Below are 20,199 nucleotides of genomic sequence, written 5' to 3'. Positions count from 1 at the left end.
ACAGCTCTGGTGCCTGCCAAAATGCCTGATCTTGGAGGCATGTGGAAAATGTTTATAATTTACCCAAATCCACTATAATGCCATGTTTCTGCTAGTCAGATCTTTCAGACGAGCTTTTGGAAAAACCCATTTTCCATAGGATGCACGAAAAATACAGAGACAGAACCCAGGACAGCGGTGCTGAGAACAAACAGTAGACATGGTAGCTAAAGGGTGTAGTCGCCTTTATCTATGGACACATGCCATAGGACTCAGTAAAGCACCTTTGAAAATGCCATGGGGGTCAGAGGAGGAAACACCAGTTCCTAAGACTACCAGCCCATCCCAAACATGCAGAAGGACCTGGCCTACCAGAGTAGGGAGCCAATACAACTTTACAGCATTTTCCTCCATTATTTTTCAGGTTTTCTTAGGGGTTTTTTTTGGCACACCACATCATTGAAGAGGCACTTTTACTGGAATATTCAGTGTGCTGGGTAGGTCACTTTCCTGACAGAGAAGAGTTAGGTTATTCCTTGCAATATGCCCCCCTTTATATCTGTCTGTATCACCCCCTGGTGCCACTGTGTTGCTGATTCATTTTGCTTTGTGAGTCTCAACAGTTCTCATTTTGGCCTCTCTGAACTTACTGTGTAGTGCCTGCAGAATTCACGATCTCGCCTTTTTCTTTTGCCAGCCTATTCTGAATATGCTAACCAACACAAGTCCAGATGGGAAACCATGGGACTCATATAGCTGACGTTTTCCATCTAAATATCCATCTAAAAATTCCTCTTCTTTCTTTTCTATCCCAGCTACTTTGAGATCAATGCCACTACTTCACACTTCACTCTTTAACCAGAACTTCTTTAACAGCCTCTTGTAAGGGACTCTGTTCAAGGCTTTTAGAAAAACTGAAATGCAGTAGGTCATTCATTCTCTCTTATCTCCTGATTTACTCACACTTTCAAAGAACTATAGCTGATAAGATAGGTCTTCTTCGTTTACAGAAGCTGTGCTGCTTGTCCCAATCACATCCATCAGGTGTTCTGTTACTTTATGTTTAATTTCCATTTCAACCTGTTTGTCACATCTTGAAGAAAGTAATTTCTGGGATCGGATCTACTGCCTTTTGGAAATACGCACACAGTAGTTGTTAACTCCAGCAGTATGGCAGTTTTAATGAAACTCCACACTTCTGTCAGTAACAAACCCACTTCATTTCCCATTTCTTCTATAAGCCCACTCTTGCTATTGACTTACTGCTTGGTAGTTTATGAGACTGTTTCAACATGTCACTTTCTGACATCCAAATCTATGCGAGTCCAGTAAATCCTCCAGTTCTTTAGATGTGCTCCTGTTTCCAATTTGCTTAAACAATTTTGTCTTCATTTTTGCCTTTGGCATTTTGCTCTTACCATCCCCTCAGTTTCCTTTCCTGAAGAACGCCTGCTTCGACTTCAGAGGCGCTCAAAAGCGCTGCTCCCTTCCCTTCCCTTCCCTTCCCTTCCCTTCCCTTCCCTTCCCTTCCCTTCCCTTCCCTTCCCTTCCCTTCCCACGTCAGGGCACGCCTGCCTTCTGGGACTGTCTAAGATCATCTTTCAGTAGCATCTGTGCCGAGGGAAAGGAGTCTAATTTCCTCACTTCTGATAAAAAGATATTTTGACTAGTTCCTTCCTTATCACTGCAAACTCCTTCCTCACCTAGGATGTGCTGTCACTCTGCCGGGAGGCTTCCCCCTCACCGCACAGTTGAATTTAATTACACCACGGCCACCCTTATTACACAATTGAACTTCATTTGTTTTAACCAGCTCTGGTGGGTTATTTAGGAACAAGGCAAGCACACTCTCCTCCTTCTCTTATGCTCTCTTACCTCTGCAGGTCTTTTAGAAACGAGTATAAAGCCGTTGTTATCAAGGAGGAAGCAATTCAGAATCTGCAGAGATGAAAGAGAAGCAACATTAAAGACAGCTTTTTCCGCTGTGTGCAGGATGGAGTGGTGTGGGCTTGTGCTTATGGCAACAGCCTTGGCATTTCCATGCCTAGCCCCACGGCTCAGCTACCACAGGGTTTACACAATTGACTTTTCCCTTTCTGCCTCCATTTTGAGGTATTCAGTTCATGAGCTGTCTGTGACAGAGATTGTCTCTTGCCAGGGCTGTGTGCAGGCCTAGCAGGCTGTGAGCCACACTTAAGAAGACAAGGCATCCTGCAGGAAGCGGCAGGATATTTGGAGAGCACTTCTCTTTAATAAAACGGTATCTAATGCTGTCCATCTTCAGATTTCAGAGTTTCATAACCACTCATGAAATAACCCTCTCCTCACCACAGAGTATCAGTGCTGGTCTTATTTTTATTTTGCAGAGCAGGAAATGGAGGCACAGAGTTTAGATGAAAACCTTTAGGTCTTACAGGGAAAAACTAGGATGCAGAGGAAATCCTATGTGAACAGAGAATGAAAATTCTCTGGTGATCCCACACTCCAGGGCAGAGGACCTTCTGTCCCAAATATGCCCGAGACCAAGGTTGAAGCAGTGGCGTAAATGCAAGGAGGGGTGTCCAGCATGCATGTCATGCTGACAGCCACTCTTTTTGGAAGACCTGGGATGCCAGTGAGACAGGCTTAGATGAGATGGACTCTCCTTAGAGTCACTGGCTGGAATCCCCATGCCCCTGCCCAGGCTCAGCTGACATCTCACAGCTGAGGGGAAGACCTAAACTGCAGGTTTGTCTCAACAGCATGAGGTCCTGCCCCAGCTGTGCAACCTCTTGTGAGGAGACAACAGGCAATACCTTTTTTTGGGGAGAGACAGAGATCTCCACAGAGCAGGTAATCAATCACACCCATCACAGGTACAGAGAAGAAATCTGGGCAACTTACATCATCCTGACAGCTTAGCGGACAGGCACCGTCCAAGGCACTGCACTGGAAAGGAAAAGCAGGCCATTAACCACAGCATGATCTTATCTTACAGTCTCCCCCTTGGGACTGCTGAGCTAAAGGTCTCCATACCAGCATCCCATAAAGCTCTGCAATTTAGCTGGCGTTTCCACCGAGACGAGCTCTACAGCATGCACATGTACCACCCCCCCAAGCTGGCCACTCAGTGGCTCTGTGTACTCCCCACCTCTCTGAGTGATGTCCCCTTTGCTGAGGGCTCTGATCCTGCACCTGCCTCCCCGACACGCTTCCAGCAGTACTTATGCACTTGGAGCAGAGACTTGTTAATGAAGGGGGCAGCATCAAGCTCTCTGGCTGCGAAAGCAAAGGTTATTGTGCACCAGTGAGAAACCAGCATGCATTCCAGCATCTGCTAGTATCTGGACTAAACACATGGCATGGTATTTTAGATCAGGATTCTTCTCAGGCAGGGATTTTTTTGTTGTTATTGCTGTTAGTTTCTTTATTCTCCAGACAGCTAATGATAAAATATGATGTGAATGGTGCTCGTGTAGCCCAAGGCACCATCCATTTGTTTCATTTAGGATTTCTGTGTACCGGACTTGACATGTGTTTCACAACACTGAACCGGGTGGGGACACGAGGGGTTAAGCAGTGAGTAACAAATCCCTTCAGGTGCTTATTGATTTCATAATTGTTCCGAGTTTGCCATGGCTGCATGTGTCTGTCTCTTTGTGTTATTTTTTAATGCTATTTTCTCTAGCAGCGGAGGGAAGAAAGCTGACATGGTGTTGCCATTTCTGTACATGGGGTCCCCTTCCTGCCAGAGGTTTTCTGGGGTGAGGGAAGGACACTGACGTGTCGCATAGCCTGTCTGCTCTCAGCCAGCTGCCCTTTATTTCCAAAAACCCCTTATACATAAGCCCCAGCCCCCTTTCTGGATGATTCTTAGTAACAAGAGGTGAATTTGCCATTTCAAACCACAACAAGACCATTACTTTCAGTTAGAATTTGTTTCTCCTCTTGAGTTTTGCAGAACAAACCCAATAGTTTCAGGTTTCTGTCCCTCTGCTGAACTTCAGAGGAGGCTCGGAGATGCCTGAGTTTGTTTCAAGCCCCATGGCTTTGCAATATCGCATGCTCACGCTCCGACTCCAACTGGCTTTTTGAGGCTCTAGGGATGATGGTTTAAAAACATCCCTTTACCCACAGTTGCAAGCATTGTCTCACCCCTGCCTCACCACAAAACAGCATCGGGTGGTTTTGTCTCCCTGGATGTACGCATAGAGATGGCCCTGTACTTCATCCCTTGTGGGTTCCTTCCTTTGGTCAGCAGAGAAATATGGCCACAACAAACCACTATTATGGCCTTGGGGGATAACAAATACAGAGCTCAGAACTTGGAAATCAGAACAGAAACCCAGGTGAACCAGAGTGGTTTCCCACAAAAAGGGCCTGTGTCTCACACTATCTTCCTCAGCAGTGTGAGGGCTGAGTCTTGCTGCCGCTGCTTTTCCAGACCTGGAGAAGCTCCAGCAGTGCCTGGTGCTGGGCTGGCCATGCAGTAGTGGGACCACAGTGAGGAGCCTGGTCTGAGAGCACCAGCAGCTTGCAGGGACCCCCTGCAGGGGGGTGTGGGGGGTGGGGGGGGTGCAGAGCTGAACCTGAGCTCCCTGGTTGCTCTGAGACCACATCTACTGCCTTATGGGCACAGCTCCCTCCTCAGAGACCAGCCTACCTCACAGCATCCTCCTGCTGTCGGTCAGGTCTCCGAAACGCTGCGACCCAGAGCACTTTCAGCTTTGCCAAAGATACTTAATTACTGTGAAGACAAACACAGCCTACAACAGGCTTGGACCGTCTCCAGTGACTACAGACAAGGGACAGTGCCTATAATATGCTGGCACACAAACGACACAATTATGAAGCCAAGCTGTGGTGAGGCACGCTGGGATGCCTCCCTGTCCCCAGCTTTTGTCTACTTACATCACTGTCATTGGGCTGGGAGATGGGAGGCACAGCATGGACATCCAGAGTGGCACAGCATGCGGTGAAGCGGGAGAGAGAGAGAAAACAAAATCTGTTTGTCATTCCTCTGTCAAACGGCGGTCACGTCCTGGGAAACCATACGCAGGCTTTTTTCATACCAGCACCTACCAGGGCTAGAGCATGCAGGCACTTGGCACACAGGCCTCCTTTCAGCTTCTTTAGTAAGCCTTCCCAGTTTCACTGAATGCCCATGCGGGCTTGTTTGTGCGAGAACTGCCTGGGTATGGCCCTCAGGAGATTTTTAAAAATGAAGCTCTCTGCTGATGCTTCAGGATGTGCTCACGTGCTTTGCAGAAGTCTTTTTAGCTCAGGTTAGGTTTATGTGATCTCCCACCTGCGAGGATGCTCCTGCCACCACGGCCAACTCTGGGCTTTTCCGTTCCCCACGTGTGCTTGCTCCCAGTGTGCAGCCTCCTGCCCTCCTATCTTCTCTGTCATCCCTGTCTGATGACAATTCCCTCTCCTGACAGCAGAGAGCCACTTCTGCTGTGTGCTGCTTCACTCCCGTCAGTCTCACCCCTCCAGTATACCTCCCCGAAAGTAAAGCCTGAGGGAAAGCCCCTGGGTGGTAAGGGAAAGGTGTTTCCCTTTTCCTGCCTCTCAGACCAAGAGGGCTGTTTTAATTATTCCACTTCTCTCAGCCCAGCAAGAGTGTCCAAAATTAGGACAACACTGAGAGCTTATCCCTGGAGCAAATAATTTTTATTTTGGCAAGCTGGTAGCGTTTTGTTACCATTATCAAGATGATAAGAGAAGGCAGTAGATTTTTTTCTGTGTGCCCAAAATTGCAGATTTCCATGAGGTTTCTGAAAGGCTGAATGAGCACAAACATATTTCCACAATTAAATGTGTCATATGCAGCAGAGCTAATGCCAGGCCAGGATGCTGACACTGTCAATATGGCATTTGCGGAACAGACTCATGGCTCACACGGCATTAGTGCCATCAAAGGATTACAGAAATGTGTGACTTCAAACTAATCTAATCTACTTCATAAATCTTTTAATATGAATTTCACAAAAGCCCTCATCAAAATGCCATCGTATGTGATGTAACATAGCATCGACTTAGCTGACAAAGAGCATTAAATTGTCTCTCCGCACGATTGCTGATGCTCCTACCTGTTGCATGGCCATCCAAAACTTGCGTTGGAGCAACTCCAGCTTAATTTGCACACCCACCGCTATAGGAAAAAAAAGGGGGGGAGGATGAAAAGAGGAATGTGCAAGAGAGAGAAAGACAAACACAAGTTACGAAAGGAGGAGTAAATATTCGCCCGAAGTGATGGGATGGAAATCGCAATTGCAACGTGCTTCCAAGTGTGAATGATAAGCATCGGGGGATCAGCGCTGAGTCAGACTGCCAAGTGAGAGTCAGAGGTTTAACAAGGTAGAGGAAAAGGGGACACTGACTGTACTGAGGTACTGACACCTCCCTCCCACTAAACACTATGGAGCTACAAACAAATTAACCAACCTCCCCCCCTCCCCCCCCCCCAAAAAAAACCCAGGAGGGTGAGCGTGTGAGCTTTCATCTTTGTCTTTTGTAGATTTGCCTGGCCAGAGCGGATGTTTCTGATCACCCCAGCCTCAACTCCTGCACCACACAGCATCAATCAGAAATAAAGTAGGCCAGTGTGAGGAAGGGATTCATTCGAAAACCCACCAGTCTCAAGGGGAAACCACAGCGATTTAGACTGCTCCTAGGCCACTACAAAAGCACAAAAATATGAATGCCACTTGATGGAAAAGTTTCGATTAGAAGTAGTGCTTCATTACCCGGTCCCAGCCTAGTGCACGCTGGGCTAAGCAAAAGTGTGTGTGCGTGTGTGTTTCTTAATGAAGTGCGTCCTAATTTCTTGGCTTAATTTCTTTTCTATTCCCAGCATCATGTTCCTGAAGTAAGGCATAGCTCCACAGGAGAAGAAATGGTGCAGGGTCTCCCCAACAGAATAACCTAGCTGTCCCCGGGTAGGTTGCCTACAAGCACACGTAATAACCAGTGCAGTCGTGCACAGCCTGGCACGGTGATGGGGAACAACGGGGCTGTGTGTCAACTAGTTGAATCCAAGAGCTCTGCAGGAATTACAGCCTCAAGCAGGACCTCGAAATAGAATATAAAGTGCAAGTGAGGGAGAAAAAGAAGTACAGAGAGGGAGAGTTTGAGCTTTTTTGCACAACCACCAATATTGGGCAGATGAAGTGTTGCTGTTTCTACAGATTTCCTCTGAATTAGCAGGAGCTTCAAAGGCCGGAACAGATCCTTTAAATCTGAATCATGCCATGTGGGTGCTTTTAAGTTAACAGTATGATCTGGTGCTCTAATTCAGATGGGTATGAATTAAAACTGGAGTATGCAATGGTATACGTTCTTGCAGCATGTAGAGAGACCCTGGCACCTGGCATCAGCTCTGCCTTTTATACCAGTGTCCTTGTCACATTCCAACTGCTGGTACATCTTACAAAATCCCATTCACAGGCGCAATTCTTATCCAGCTCTCCCTGCTGTAGACTGAATCTGACTGCCTGTACATGGGGGAAAGGAATGATTTTGTAGAGCTGCCTTGCCTTTAAGCCTCGCAGAGCACAAACCAGACAAGACAAAGAATGCAAACAAAGGAGGAAGGACGGGGCTGAGTCCAGCCCGGGTGAAGATTCATCAGCTTCAGCAGGGCTATCGCAGGCATGGTTTGGCTTGGTGCCCCTGCTGACAAATCGGCAGTCCATGACAGAAGGCAAATGGTGCTGTTGCTGCTTGAGTCCGATGAGGCCCACGCCTCTGATTTGGTATGTAGCTTTAAATAAATTCATTGTTATCCTTTAAAACCATCTCAGGAAAGAGTTATTCCCCTTATCACAGCAGATCACATCAATGGGACTGAGCATTACCCAGGACATACAGTTTTTATGAGACTTGAAGAGGAGTTGATACCTACATAACTAACCTTGCAATGCAGAGACTTACTCAGTGGCTTGTGTTTTTGCCAGCGGGAACATCTAGCCTCAAATTGTTCTTCAAAGGGAGCTTAGTCCCTGGTTGTGAATCCTTGCCTCTTCCCAGGAGGCATGTGTAGCATGTACCGAACTTGGACAGAGTTGCCTGCAACATGAGGAAAGAGTACCTGGGGGCTCGCACTGGTGGCCAATGGCAGGGACAGAAAGCAGAGCCTCCCAGCTCTCTTCTTCCTCTTTCCACATTGCTCACAGCCATGTCTAACCCGTCTGTGCCATCTGTCAGCAAGCCTTGTCCTTTGGATGCAATCTTTGCAGCCCCAAACTCTCCGTAGGGCTTGCGCTTACTCATCTTCTCTGCACTAGCCCTTTCTTTCCTTCCCAGCAGTCCAGCCCACATTTCTAGCTATTCCCCATGGAGCTGTGGTGAGCACCACTCTCCTCCTCACATCATGGCACAGTCTGAAGAGGTCATTGAAAGCAAAGCTGGGGGCTATTATGCCTTGCAGCCAGGTTTGTCTGTCTGTATGGTACCCATCACAGGGAACCATACTAGAGGGATTGCTCCACGCTCCTGCCTGGCAGCACCACTCCTCCCCAGTCAGTGTGGATTGGCAGCTCCTGGCAAGAACTGTGAGAAACTTCCACGCATTCAGGTGACCTGAGGAAGACATGGGAGCTGAGGAGAAACAGGCCACAATTACCCTCCCAGTGCTAGTAATAAATAGTTGCCCGGGTGCCTTCAGGCTGTTGGTGAGGCCGGGGAGAAAGGAGGAAAGCAGTGATTCAGTCTGAGGTAAGGATAATGCTATAGCTCAGGTGAGAGGGAGAAAACTGGAATAAACCCCTCTCTGCTTGTTCCAAAGTATAACTGATTGTTACTGAGCTTTTTTGCTCTGGTGGCAAAGAGTATGCTGCAGGAGCAGGAAGATCCGTGGTCTGTGAAATGATGAGTGGCCCTGGTGTGCAGCACAGCAAGAACCATAGAGTCCTCGGAGAGACCGTGGCTAATAGTCTTACTCCTACTAATGCGCAAACAACCTGTGCAACTGTAGCATGCCAGCAACGAAATAAAACACAAGGACAAGCAATGCTGCACACCTTGCCTAGACAGACGTTGCTTCACCGTGTCAACGAGCTACCCGGACCTGTGCATGACTTCCCACCAGCAGGCACCCTGCCTGCAAACCGAAGCGGTGCCCGCTGCATGGCTGCAGCTGGCTTTCTCCGGAGTCGCGTGCTGCCATTCACCGTGGAGATAAGAGCCTTCCCCTCCACCTGTTCATCCCTCTGTTGAGCATGTCTGCCTCATTAGCTCGTCCTCTGCTTGTCTCTCTTTCTGTCTGCCTTCCCTGGCTTCTCTCTTTGATTATCCATATGCTGTTCTCATAAGGAGCTTTCCCCAAGATTTAATTCTTGGGCCTGCCGCGTGACAAAAAGGCATAACAAAGAGTTGCAAGATTACATCCTGTAGAGTGCTTATCAAGATGTACCTTGCCATTCACAATCTGTTTTCATGGCAGCCGGTCCAATGGTTAAATAGAACCCGTGATTCAAATAGAAGAAGGTGCCAGAGCAGCAGAGCAGCCCTGCCCGTACTGTCCATTTGCATTCCCCATCCCCTGTTTCTGAAATATTCCCATTTTCCCTCTTGAGCCAGCAGCAGAGCTGCCCCACTCAAAATCTTACTTGAAGTCCCCTAAAATTTTTACTTAAAAAATATCTTCCAGGCAAATTAAAATGAACAAAAAGCCCAAACCAAGGACAGCCTGCTTATGATAATGAACCCGACAGGAGAGGCAGTTCAAGTGGATCAGCAAAAGAGTAATTCTTGCAAACATGAGCTACTGAGGTTCTCAGCAAGCTGGAGGAAGGCAAGCGGGGGGTCTGATTTTGGGGGGGCAGGCTGCAGGAGCCCACAGGAGAGCACAGAGGGAAGCCTGACAGAGGCAGCAGGCTGGATTCGGGTGCTTACCCAGGGCTCATCCCTTCTCCTCCTTGTGCCTTTCTTTCCGGGTTTATTGTCATCAGCCATACCAGGCAGGGGAGAGACAGAGGGAGGGGAGGAGGCGTTCAGCTTGGTGCCTCCTCTCATAACCTGTGCCTGACCAATCTGCCTCCCGAGGGGCTGTGGGGAGCTCCCCCCGCCCCAGCATCTCCTCACCCCTCCTCAAGACCTTTGGCTCCCGGCACCTGGAGACGGATGGCGGCAAGGGGGGGAGGAGGGAGAGAGAGGGACTGACAGCAACTGCCCTTTCTCCAGGATGGGTTGAGAGAAATGAAAACCTCCTGAGCTCCTTCCTCTGCGTGTTTCGGAGCAGATCCTGCCTGCCTGGCGGGGTGACTCCTCTGCACTGTCTGTGCACGCTCCTCTGCGTGTGCTGCTGCCATCGCAGATGTACCCCCAGCTGTCACTTCGCCGCACGCAGTCGCTCCCTCTCCCGCCTCTCTCTCTCTTTCCCTCTCCCCCTATTTATTATTTACGGAGGATTACAGTCCCTTTCCCACGCTGCCATCTCGCCGTGCAGCTCCTCTGCCCTCTGCACGGGGTGAGCGCCTGGCTAGGAGGGGCTCTTGCCAGCTAGGGTCCACCAAGAGCCCAGCCAGCAACAGAGGGACTTTTTGCTGGATTTGCTTTGGGATTGTACTGGGTTTGCTGGAAGAGCTGCTGTTCTCACAGGAGGGTCCATCCCAGCCCGAGAGAGGTAAGTAAAGACGTCTCTTTTTTGCATTTCCCCCTCCTCCCCGGCTATGCGAGATCAGTGGAGCTGCCCCCCAGGAACCGGCTTCCCCGGGGAGGAGAGTGGCGGTCAGGGGCAGCACCGTCTGCCAGACGGCACAGTGCAGAAGTCCCGGTCGTGCGAGGCTGACGGGCTGCGAGCGACAACCATGCCGCAGAGGCTGGTACTGGTTCCAGTCCAGTTTCAGTGCGGGCAGCTGGGAGCAACTTCTCCCAGCTGTGAATGGCACCAGTGTCTTTCATTGCAGCACGAGCAGCTCAGGTGCAGCTTTGAGGCTAAGCGCTTGGTGCTGTGGTCACTGGGTACCAGGCAGCTCCCAGCGAGCCCTGGCTTTTGTCCCCTCCTCGGGGCTGTGAGAGGGGCCAGCATGCGAGGTGCCACTCACCTGACCCGTGGTGCCTTTGCTGGGTGTCATTTTGGTCTCAGCTGTCTTAGTAAGAACAACCTAAAATGGAGAAGTGAGGACCAAAATTGAACAGGTCCAGCACTCAATACACAGCTTGAGGATGAGGGGGGTGTATATGTGTAAGTGCGTGTGCGTGTGCGTGTGCATGTACAATTTCACACACAAAGCTCATGGACACGACCACAGGACATGAAGTGAAGGATGCCATATCACAAGTAGAGCCAAGAATAAGTCCCAAGTTGCTTCCAGCATCCCTGCAGGCTGAGCCTGCGATTTCTGAACTTTTGGGCGGAAGGCACAGTACTGAGGGTGGGGGTAAAACACAGCACAGAGAAACTTCACAGACTTGTCCAGCCCTGCCTGGGAGGAAAGGAGGAGAATGATGTCCCAAATAAGCTGATGTGAAGCCCCCTATGGATAGAGGTATATATGTAAGCGTTAGCATGTGTGTATGTATGTGTGCATATATACACGTGTGCATATATATATACACATGCACAGACACGTGCATACATACATCCCCCACAAGGCATTCTGCCCCCTCTTCTCCCTCTGACTGCCCAGTTTATTACTGCCACTGCATCTCATGCTAATTAAGGGAGATGTGTAAAATCGGAGCTCTCCCGGTTTGGGGAGAGAGGATGTTTGGAGCTGTTGCTCCAACCAGATCATGACCAAGCTGGGCGCCAGGTCTGCCATGTGGACTGTCAGGTAGCCTGAATGTGCCATGTCCAGTGCACCCCCGATGGCAATGGTAGTGAGCAGGGTACAGCAGTGCTCTGTTGCCGGTGCCTGGTCTGCCACTCAAGGGTGAAGGGAGAAAGGAAGATCTCATTTGGGGAAGGGCTGGAGCAGCTGCTATTGCAGAGTTTAAAGAAGGAAACCCTTAAAGGACAGGGGGACCCTTAAAGGCACACAGGGACTTGTCACAAAGCAGGGGACATTTCTAGCAGTGAGGAGGAGGTGGTGCCTTTCCAGAATTGCAGACCATTTTTCTTCTGAGCTTTGTCGCTTGGGTCTGTTGGGGGGCGGGGGGTGGATCTTCCTCTAACTGCTGTGGGCAAACAACATTTGCAAGGGAATTATTCCACATGAGCGAAAGGCTTGCGGGAGTTGTCTCCCCGTCAGACATCAGTGCAGTCTCTGTTAGTGTCTTGCCCACTTGGAGGAATTATGATAAATCCTGAGCAAAGGGGCTGCTTGTAAAGAGAAAGAGGGGAAGCCCTCTTATGTAATTTTTATACCAGATCATAGCTTTACCCTTGCCTCCAGCAAAGTGAATGCCACACTCTAGCAAGGTGCACTCCCAGCTTGGATATCTTCAGGAGCTACTCCAGCTTCCTGCCCTTCCTCTGGCTTTTCTAAGCCTGATGCAGAAAGGATTTTCTAGGCTCTTCAGCACCACAGAAGCCTGATGAAGGCAGACCTGCATCTTGGTGCAGCAGGGAGGGCTAGCAGCAGCACAGGGCCATGAGGATACCTGGACAGGAGCATCCAGGGAGCAGCAGAGGCTGGACCAGGATAGGGACAGGCTCAAGCCTGTGGGAGGGCATTTCTGGGCAGTTCTTTGGTGACTCTTCAGCACTTGCCTGTTGCTGATTCAAAAGAGAGACCAAGCAGTTTCCTTCACTTGCCATGTTTGGTTACAAGCAGTTGCTTACACTGCTTGACATCTGTCCCAGACCTGGGTGGCTCAAGCCGTAATTCAAATGACCATACTGAGATGCTCCTGCCAGCTGGGTAATGCTCCAGAGTGCTACACCATGACACACACTCCAGTTCTCAGTGGGAAGGAGCTGGACTTGGAGTCCTGGGCTGTTTCTGTCCCTACTGCATGGAAATACCTTGTTACACATACCTTATTCCTGCTGCGCCTTTACCAAAATGCTGGCTCACAAAAATGCTTTGTGTGGCTGAGGGTATCCCGATAGCAACAGGAAGTATTTTTTTCTATAAGCCAGTTCAATTCCAGGCTGGAGAGCTGGAAGGAAAAGTTGCATCACCTGCGAGGGGTGGGATTATGTGAAATACAGTTTTATTCACATTGCAAAAACAAGGAGTTGGAAGTTAGGAAATGTCGGGATTGGGAGCAGCGTGCCATCTGCACTGGGTTGCAGTTCTGACTGGTAGGATCACATGCTGTATTTTCATAAGCTGCCTCATTCAGGGCACTGGCTACACAGTGCTTAGGGAGTGAAGCAGGGGGCTGTCATTTTTTTTTGGTACTGCAAAGTGTGTGCCCGTTTTATTTGTTTACTGCCTGCCATCCAAGCCCTGCAAGCAATACATGATTTTTCATTGTCTTGTGGTGTTCTGAAGATGTTCGCTGCTACAGTTGCCTTGTAGCTGATGACAGAGAATTTATGCTCCTGATGAGGCAAGAGAGAGTGGTTATTTTCCTTACTTTTGAAAGGAAAAGAGACTTCCCCTTTAGCCACACAGGGAAGGAGTAGCAGGTGCAGGACCAGAGCTTGGGGCCTCTTGGCTCTCGGTGCCGTTGAGTCCTCGAGACTGTACCAGTTTGCTGGCTAAGCTGCCAGCATTTTGGAAAACAGCTGTGAGTGCTCAGCAGTTCTGCAAAATGGCCCCTAGGGTCTTGTGTTGGGCACCCGCAAAATTAGGAATGTACAGACTGTGGCCACCTGCCAAAACTGTGGTTTAATATTTAATGCTGACCATATAAAAATAGCCTTATTTATTACAACATCCTTATTGTTAGCTTGAGTATCATGTGTCCTTTTGCACTGAGTATGGGACAGGGTCCTGTGGAAAAAAGAAATAGTACTTGTTCGGGTAAGCAAAGGCTGTGTTGTAATGCATACATGCAAGTGGCTGAATTAAGGTTGTGCAGGTATTAACTCACATTTAAGTGCTTGGCTTTGCAAGCCAAATGGCATATTTTATCATATGACAATTTTTTTTAAAAATGAAAATGACATTTTCTTGATTCTTTTTTTATGAATGGGAAAACAAGAGACTTTCCATTATTTATACACTGCAATGCCTCACACCTGTCACAGGAAGGACTGAGACCTAAATTTACAGCAGGGCCGTGTAAGTCTGAACGTCATGACTGACTGCAAGCAAAGGCCGTTACTTTGAAGACAGGCCCTGCTACCACGCTTCTCCTCACTCCAAGGAGGCTGGGAAGCTTCCTTCCCCATGGACCATGCCCTCACATGAGGAATAAAAAAGTAGGACCACATCCTGAGTCTGGAGAGGAACTGTTAGAGGCAACTTGACTCAGCACTCATCACTTGGGCTCTCCTTCCACTCTTGGTGAGGCTCTCTGCTGCCAGTGCTCCCCAAAGCAGGGCGTGCTGCTGCTGCGATTTTGCTGCGAGGTGCCTTGTGTGGGGGCAGAGGAGCTGAAGGTGGGCCCTGCTCTCCACACGACTTGCATTTAGTGATTTTGATGGGATGTGAACATTGCCATGCCCGTATCTCTTCTGTGGCTGCAAACCCTCCAGAAAACTAAAGTCACATCAGATTTGAAGATGTTTCCCAGCCTCAGCAAGCTCTGCAGCATGAGGCTGTGATGTGTGTGCTAACCCAGATGTATCCAAGGATCCTGGCTGGAGCTCTGGGTTGTGAGAGCTGTCACCACATCTTGTTGAGCTATGGGCAATGTTCCCAGCTTGTAAAGAGTGTAAGTGTGTCCCAGAGATCCTCAGGCACCCCTGGAGCTGCAGGCAGCCGCCTGGACCCCATGCAGTTTGTGTGGACTTTGCGGTGATGCCCCTCTTGGATGCTCTGGGAAAGTGATGGGGGCCGATGGGGAAGGGGAAGAAGAGCTCCAGGCACTCTCGAACAGGCAGCACTGCCAACCTCGTGCCACAGTGGCAACCAAGTGAAACAGATCTATGCAACTCACTAAGGCAAAAAAAGGTCTCCTTCAGAGTTCAGTATAAATGCATCGTGTGCGAACAATGAGAGTCAGCCTTTCCTTGGGAGGTTTGCCAGGAGCTGTGTGCGTGCTGGATCACCGATCCCCTTACGATAAGAGCAGAGAGGATTTTTACTGCTGGCATCTTGTGCTCTGCCCCACCGCTGTGCATGCATGGATAATCCCTGCCCCTGTGAACACGCCCAGGACACAGGCTTGTGAAGTGAGATGGTAGTGAATTTCTTCCCTCATCCCACTGTGTTTTCTACCTCCTCTCCCTCCTCCTGTTCCAACTGCTGAAGTGGCAAGCCACTACTCTTGCAGCTGGTGGTCTGATTCAGAGAGGCTGGCAGCTGGGGAAGGGAAGCCAGGGTGCTGGGTGAGGAAGACGGGGAGGGACTCTCTCACTAAGCCGCTTAGGTGGCAGCAGTTCTCCATCGCTTTGGCTTCTCCACCAGAAGCAAAAGTAACCAGAGTCAAGCACTAGGAAGGCTAGTGAGCTTGGGGTCCCGGTGTATTTCAGAACACAGACTATGAAAAAAGGCAAAGCCAGTTCTTGGGCTAATGCAGACATGAATGATGGCAAACAAGCCGGTGTGGGACATTTTGTGTGCATGGGATCACCCAGGCTTGCAGAAGCTCACCTGATTCTAGGAATGAGGAAGCACAAGGAGAAAGGCTTATGGCTAAAGTGCCTTGGCCCCCACAAGATGTAACAGGGGTTTCTTGGTATTGATCTGGAAGCCCCTTGATTTGGCAGTTTGGCCGTACTGTTCGATAGATGTCCGGCCTAGCACTCCAGGGACAGAACTGTGAACTGAGAGCTTATATTGATAAAAAACCTTACATTTTCCTATCTTGCCGCTAAATTGATGCACCTCCATCTACTACTCTGTGCAGGTAAATGTATCTCTCATCTCAGACAGGCTGGCACCTTCCCTCTTATGGATCTGCTGCATCCTTTGCCCCTAATAAGAGACCCAGGGAAGGTACTGGGTCATCTCAAAATTTCTGAGCCCTCAGAGAATCCGTCACAAATGTGGGCCCATGCATACCCTCCTTCTTGAACGCCACCCGAATAAAAACAAGAAAGAGATTACTTTGGGATCTGAAGCACCATCCAACTAAGAAGTGTGGAAAATACCTGTGTGGGGGGTGGGGAGAGGAATGAGGACCACAGAACCAGGATTCTCCCATCAAGCCGCCTTCTCTGCCTGGAGCCTCTCCCTGGGGTGTGCCACCCACCCACACCCCCGGGGTGGGCTTGGCAGGAAGCGGGGGGCGGCATTTTAAATGCCAGTGAGCTGAAGGATGCTTTTGGGGTGTAAAGGAGGAACTGGGAGCAGAAGGGTGCCTCCCTCAGGCCTGCCAGGTCAGGAGCAGCCGCAGTACTTCTGTCAAGGGGCTGAGTGCAAGGATTAAGGGCCTGAGCTACTACTGACCATGGGATTAACCCCTGCAGGAAATTAAAGTTGTAGAGAAGGCTCTTCACTCCACAGCTGAGAGAAAAACTGGGATCTGGATTAGAATTGGCAGGGCTGGTGACAAGCTACCACCCACAGCCAACTGTTCCCAGCTGGATCAGAAAATGTTATCTCAGCCTTCATGTAGAACCCCCCTCCACATCTCACTCGGTTACCAATTTTTGCCAACAGTGTGAGAAGAACAAAAACATCACTCTGTGGCAAGAAAAAGAGGAGGAAACTGGGTAGCCAGCTCACGTGTCCCTCCTCTGAGCCCCTCTCCCACTCTCTCACCCGCTTCCCTTCTCAGCTGCCTCCGTTTTGCATGGAGGAAACATGCACGTGGTCTGTCGCATTCAATAATACTCGGAGAAGATGCTGGCACACACATGGCTGGATTTCTTCCTGTCAACTGCCCCCTCAGCTCTCCTCCTGCTGCTGCTCTGGGCCTCCTCCATATGCCACACTCTCGCTGCGCTGGGACTTTCCTGTCACTCCCGTGTTGGATATCCCAGTCTCCCCACCTGCTTCCACAGCTTCCCAAGGAATCCCACTTCTCCACGGCAATCTGGGTCTTTCCCATCAGTGCTACCCTCCCTGGCTCCCCTTCGGATGCTCTCTGCTTTCTCAGAGGGTTTGATGAGGCCTGATGCCATTGGTATTTCCAGCCCCTCCAACATCTCCGAGTCTCGTTATTGTGCATTGGTCAGGGAGGCTTGGGATGCCAATAGTGTTTCCTGGTTAAGGTACGGGATGAGGAATCAAGAAAACTGGCTTTTCTCCTGATTATTCCACAGGCCTGTCAGGAAAATTTGGGAAAGCCTGGCCAAAGCTCCTTTATTCTGTGTAACTTTGATAAGCCTTACAAATCATCTCTGCAGGACAGGAGAGCATTTACAAGCCCAAGTGATCCAGTGCAAGCACTACACTTGGCAGCTTTGAAAATTTTGAGTGGGGAACTGATGTGGGCTCATGATGAGGTAACAAGAGCTGAGCAGCTGAAATTTCAGCCAGCCAAACTCAGCAGCCATTTTTACCTCTATCATAGTTTACCCCTCCATAAAGTGGGGATAAAGTTGATTTTTCTTGGAGGGGCTTGGGGAGGAAACATTTTTTAACACCAATCACATTTGCATTTCAGAGGTGCCTACACATTGTCATTCCAAAGATCAGAAACTTTTTGACCTCTTCACATCCCAGAGAATAGGGTGAGGTTTTTATTCACACCAAGTCAAGAATGTGGCAGAGTCCCTTACAATACCGGGTGGGTTTTGCATGCTTTCTACTTACTTTACAGCTTTCTGTATGAGGTGTTTTGCTTAGCTGTGATTGATCACTGCAAGTCAGATGGCACCATTTCTTCTGCAGCTAGGTTTCTACTGTGAATTTAAAATGTGCTTTCCATTGATTGTGACAGCACAACACTAATGAATCCTGAACACATATGTTAATAAATCAGCAAGTCCTGGAAATGAAGCCCCCAGCTATTTAGCTTAGAAGCTCACTGGGGCAGTGACACACACTGTATGTTTTTACAGTGCTGCTGGGCTTGGCTGCCACCTCTGGGTGCTTTTGCAGTCCAAATAAAAAGCAAATGAGGAGCTGCCGCTTAGACAAGGTGACCTCTTGTGGTCAATAATTTGCTAGACTGACCTAGGTCTGTTGGGGGACCAAGAATGGGCATCATCTCCATGCCATCTAAACCCACTTCTGGTACTGTCAGGAGCACGATTCCCCACTAGGACTCATCAGCCAGGTTACTTCATGAACTTTCAGTAGCTGTAATCAAGCCCCATGGCTGCTGTGTCTCCCTGTCCTCTGTGGACCAACTCTTCTCCCCCAAGGGCTGATGAAGGAACAAATATAGAACACCATGCTTTAGTCACTGGACTCTGGGGTACCACTGTTCCCCTACATTATGGGTGATGGTAATAAACAGGAATCCTAAAAGCAACAAGACAAGGGGAGGAAAAAAAGATAATCTCCTTAAAGTGTCCTCCATACCCTCCCTCACCCTGCTGCTTTTCTATAAAGGCTAAAGCAATTCAGCATTGGAAAGGGGAAAAGGACTTTGCCATCACTTGTGAAGGATAGTGTGGGGGAGGGATGAATGTCTGCGCGTACTTTCTGATAATTTATCGCTGGCATCTGTTGCAGCCTCTGTTACCTACCCTTTTGTAATATAGGTCACCCACATGCCCTGCCAGTGCTCATAAGCCAGGCTGTTAACAGAGTCTGATCCCTGAGCCGTGATCCAAAGGTTAGTGCAAAGGACTAGGAGAGATAAGCAGAGACAGAGGTTGCTGGGCTCTGTTTCTGACTGCAACTCATCCTAGTGACACACTCACCTGTCTCTCTGGCCTCAGTTTCCCTATCTGGAAAATCGGATAGCTTTATCCACCCACCTAGAGCAGAGGCACTACTGGCTATGACCTCAGCCTTACTTCTGGGGGTCATTAAATACAAAATAACAACACCACCACCTACAACCATGATAAGAACCATTCATAAAGCAGATGGAAAGCTTTGGATAGAAGGTGTCACAGAACTGGGAAGTGTTACTAAAACAGCATGTGGATGCAGTAAACTGAAACCCTCCCCACCCTCACAGTGTGCTCCTTGGGACCTGACTTAGGAAAGCTAAGGCTTTAGAGTGATACTGCAAATATTACTGGTGTCTGGGCAGGGAGAAGGGAAGCACAAGACAGTGATAGTGCCTGCTGTAGCTTCTATGCCCTGGCAAGTGCTGCAGAGTCATTACAATCTCCTCAGCATCCCCCCCCAGCAGTAAAGTTCCTTGTTCAAGCTAATTAGGGGAATCCTCATTAAAGAGTCCTCTAGAGTCTGACAGCAGGCCAAATGTCCAAGTGGCACTTCAGCTCAGTGTATTTTTGGCCACTGGAGAGCCCATGGGCCAGAAATGGATGATTTCATTCTGTTGCTTTGAGCTGAAACTAAAAAAGTTGTCTTTTACTGTCCTATATCAAACGGCAAGAAGAAAAGGCCATCACCAGCCCCAGAGGCTACTCTGTTCATTTCTCCAGAATCTGGAAAAGAGATTCAACACCAAGCACGTGGAAGAAAGCTCTGGACACCGTGTCCCATGGATCACAGGGCATTCGGATGACATGTTGCTCCAGGGAGAAGGAACCTTCTAGTAAGCCTGGCAGAAAGACTAACGCCCGGTTTGTGGAACCCTTGGGCGACTTCAGAGCATTCTGAGCTCCAGCAATGCAGATCAGCCTTGAGCCCCCAAATCCAGGCAATGCCATGCTAGTTCTGAACAGATGGCATGGTGCCTCTCCTCTTGGGCTGGGGGCGTATGGGGGGCACTCCTAGGTCTGGCATCGTCCTCGCTGCTGGAAAAGTCCCCAGCTGTCAGGCTGAAAGCAGCCAGACAGATTTGGTGGTGCTCTGAAGAGCCTTGAGGTGTGGGCAGGTGCTAGTTGCCCCAGGACTACGGGGTTCCCAGTGCTGCGTTGGCAGTGAGCGCAGCTGGCCTGGTGCTCTGTAGAGCAGAAGGCATCTCTTGGGCCACAGTAAAACAGCTAATTAAGCCAGAATTCAAGGCAAGTCAGAGAAAACCTTTAAAAAAGAAACTCTCAAAAATCCTCTCTGCCTCCTTGCTCTCTCCTGGCTGCAGAATACTAATCACTAAGGGTCTAACATGCTTATGGGCAATAGATGCGTGGGAGAAACTGTTTTTTTCTGGATCCTTGGAATTAAAATTTCTCCATAACCATACTACTTCAAGGTATAAATGCAGAAGCTCATTGCCTCTTGCACTTCAGCAGTCAGGAACCTCTACCTATTCCAAATC

The 20,199-nt window shown here is 49.2% G+C and overlaps 1 protein-coding gene across 1 annotated transcript in view; it reads right to left on the bottom strand.

Annotated features, from left to right (window-relative positions):
• The window catches only part of CACNA2D4 (calcium voltage-gated channel auxiliary subunit alpha2delta 4), a 131,449-nt gene that overhangs the window by 19,186 nt on the left and 92,064 nt on the right, over positions 1-20,199 (bottom strand). The window contains exons 28-31 of the mRNA XM_050903137.1: positions 6,054-6,115; positions 4,870-4,884; positions 2,863-2,907; positions 1,855-1,917 (exon numbers count right to left, since the gene is read on the bottom strand). Of these exons, the coding sequence (XP_050759094.1) occupies positions 1,855-1,917; positions 2,863-2,907; positions 4,870-4,884; positions 6,054-6,115 (185 nt within the window). The remainder of the gene's footprint in view (positions 1-1,854; positions 1,918-2,862; positions 2,908-4,869; positions 4,885-6,053; positions 6,116-20,199) is intronic.

The sequence above is a fragment of the Gymnogyps californianus genome, chromosome 1 (assembly GCF_018139145.2).
Source record: "Gymnogyps californianus isolate 813 chromosome 1, ASM1813914v2, whole genome shotgun sequence".
Classification (NCBI taxonomy): Eukaryota; Metazoa; Chordata; class Aves; order Accipitriformes; family Cathartidae; genus Gymnogyps; species Gymnogyps californianus.
Note: the sequence above shows the minus strand (reverse complement) of the source record. Positions and strands in the feature narration are given on the sequence as shown.